The sequence below is a fragment of the Fonticula alba genome (genome assembly GCF_000388065.1).
Source record: "Fonticula alba strain ATCC 38817 unplaced genomic scaffold supercont2.8, whole genome shotgun sequence".
Classification (NCBI taxonomy): Eukaryota; order Rotosphaerida; family Fonticulaceae; genus Fonticula; species Fonticula alba.
In genome coordinates, this window is record NW_009242978.1 from 1,499,775 (window position 1) to 1,500,909 (window position 1,135).

The 1,135-nt window shown below is 71.1% G+C and overlaps 2 protein-coding genes across 2 annotated transcripts in view; both read left to right on the forward strand.

Moving 5' to 3' along the window:
• The window catches only part of H696_04981 (hypothetical protein), a gene marked incomplete at both ends in the record, with an annotated part of 5,167 nt that extends 4,727 nt beyond the window's left edge, over positions 1-440 (forward strand). Inside the window, one exon of the mRNA XM_009498850.1 lies at positions 18-440. Coding sequence (XP_009497125.1) covers positions 18-440 — 423 coding nt within the window. The remainder of the gene's footprint in view (positions 1-17) is intronic.
• A 224-nt stretch (positions 441-664) lies between these two features.
• Positions 665-1,135, forward strand: part of H696_04982 (hypothetical protein) — a 2,189-nt gene continuing 1,718 nt past the window's right edge. Inside the window, exon 1 of the mRNA XM_009498851.1 lies at positions 665-1,098. Coding sequence (XP_009497126.1) covers positions 848-1,098 — 251 coding nt within the window. The 5' untranslated portion in view covers positions 665-847. The remainder of the gene's footprint in view (positions 1,099-1,135) is intronic.

Below are 1,135 nucleotides of genomic sequence, written 5' to 3' on the forward strand. Positions count from 1 at the left end.
CCCCCCCCCCCGTGCAGCTGATTCTCATCCATCTGGGGTTCTTTGGCACCGGGAACGTGGCCTCATTGGCCTCCTTCCGACTGTCCTCGGTCTTCCGGCTGATGGCCACCTTCCGGCCCTTCGCCATGACGGCGCTGCTGCTGCTGAAGCTGCTGCTGCCCTACTCGGTCCTGGCCCTGGGCCTGGCGGCCATCTCGCGCAAGTGCCGGCTCCCGCCTAGCTCGCTGGCCGTGGCGGCCCTGGTCCTGAGCGGCGGCCTGACGCTGAACTTCTTCTTCCTCGTGCGCGACGAGGGGTCCTGGCTGGAGATCGGCCTCGGCATCAGCCACTTCATCATCGCCAGCGCCATGTGCGTCGTGGTGTGCGGGATCAGCGCCCTCGGGCCGGCCCTGGAGGGGCCCCTCCCGGTGGGCAAGCCCCCGGGCGCGGCGGCGCAGTAGCAAAATAGACACCCCCTTCGTTGGCATCTGCGATCGTGCGCCGACGGCACACCCGATCGCCTTGTCCGCCTTGATGGGTGCCGGGTGCCGGGTGCCGGGTGCCGGGTTCGGGAGAGCCGGGGGGGGGGGGGGGGGCCAGGGCGGGGTGTCTTTCCTTCCTGTTCATTTCGGGCCCCGGCCCGCTGCCCCCCCCCCCCCCAGGGTTGCTGCCCCCCCCCCCCCCCCCCCCCCCCCCCCCCCCCCTCCCCCCCCCCCCCCCCCCCCCCCAACACACGTCGCCCCTTGTCCCCCTCCCTGCTGCTGCCTTCCTCCGCTTCCCGCTGCTTTCTTCCCCCACCCCTCCCGCCTCTTCGGCCCTCGGTCCCGTCTGCCTGTGTGTGTGTGTGGACAGCCGCAGCACGCCGCCCATGTCCTTCCACGCGCAGCTGAGCGGCCTCCTGGACGGCTCCTCTGGCGCCGGTCTGCCAGGGCTGGTTCTGTCGCATACGGCTCCCGGCGACGCCGGGCGCCTGGCCCTGGACCCGGAGATCCGGAACTGGGTCGTCCTGCCGATTGCGGTCCTGGTGTTTCTGGTGTTCCTCCTCCGGGCCAATATCTCCAAGTTCCTCGGCAGCGGGGCCGCAAAGAAGTCGCTCTCTTGTCTGGCCGTGCGCGAGCGGTATGTGTCCCTCCTGGGTGATGCCATTCCCTCCCCC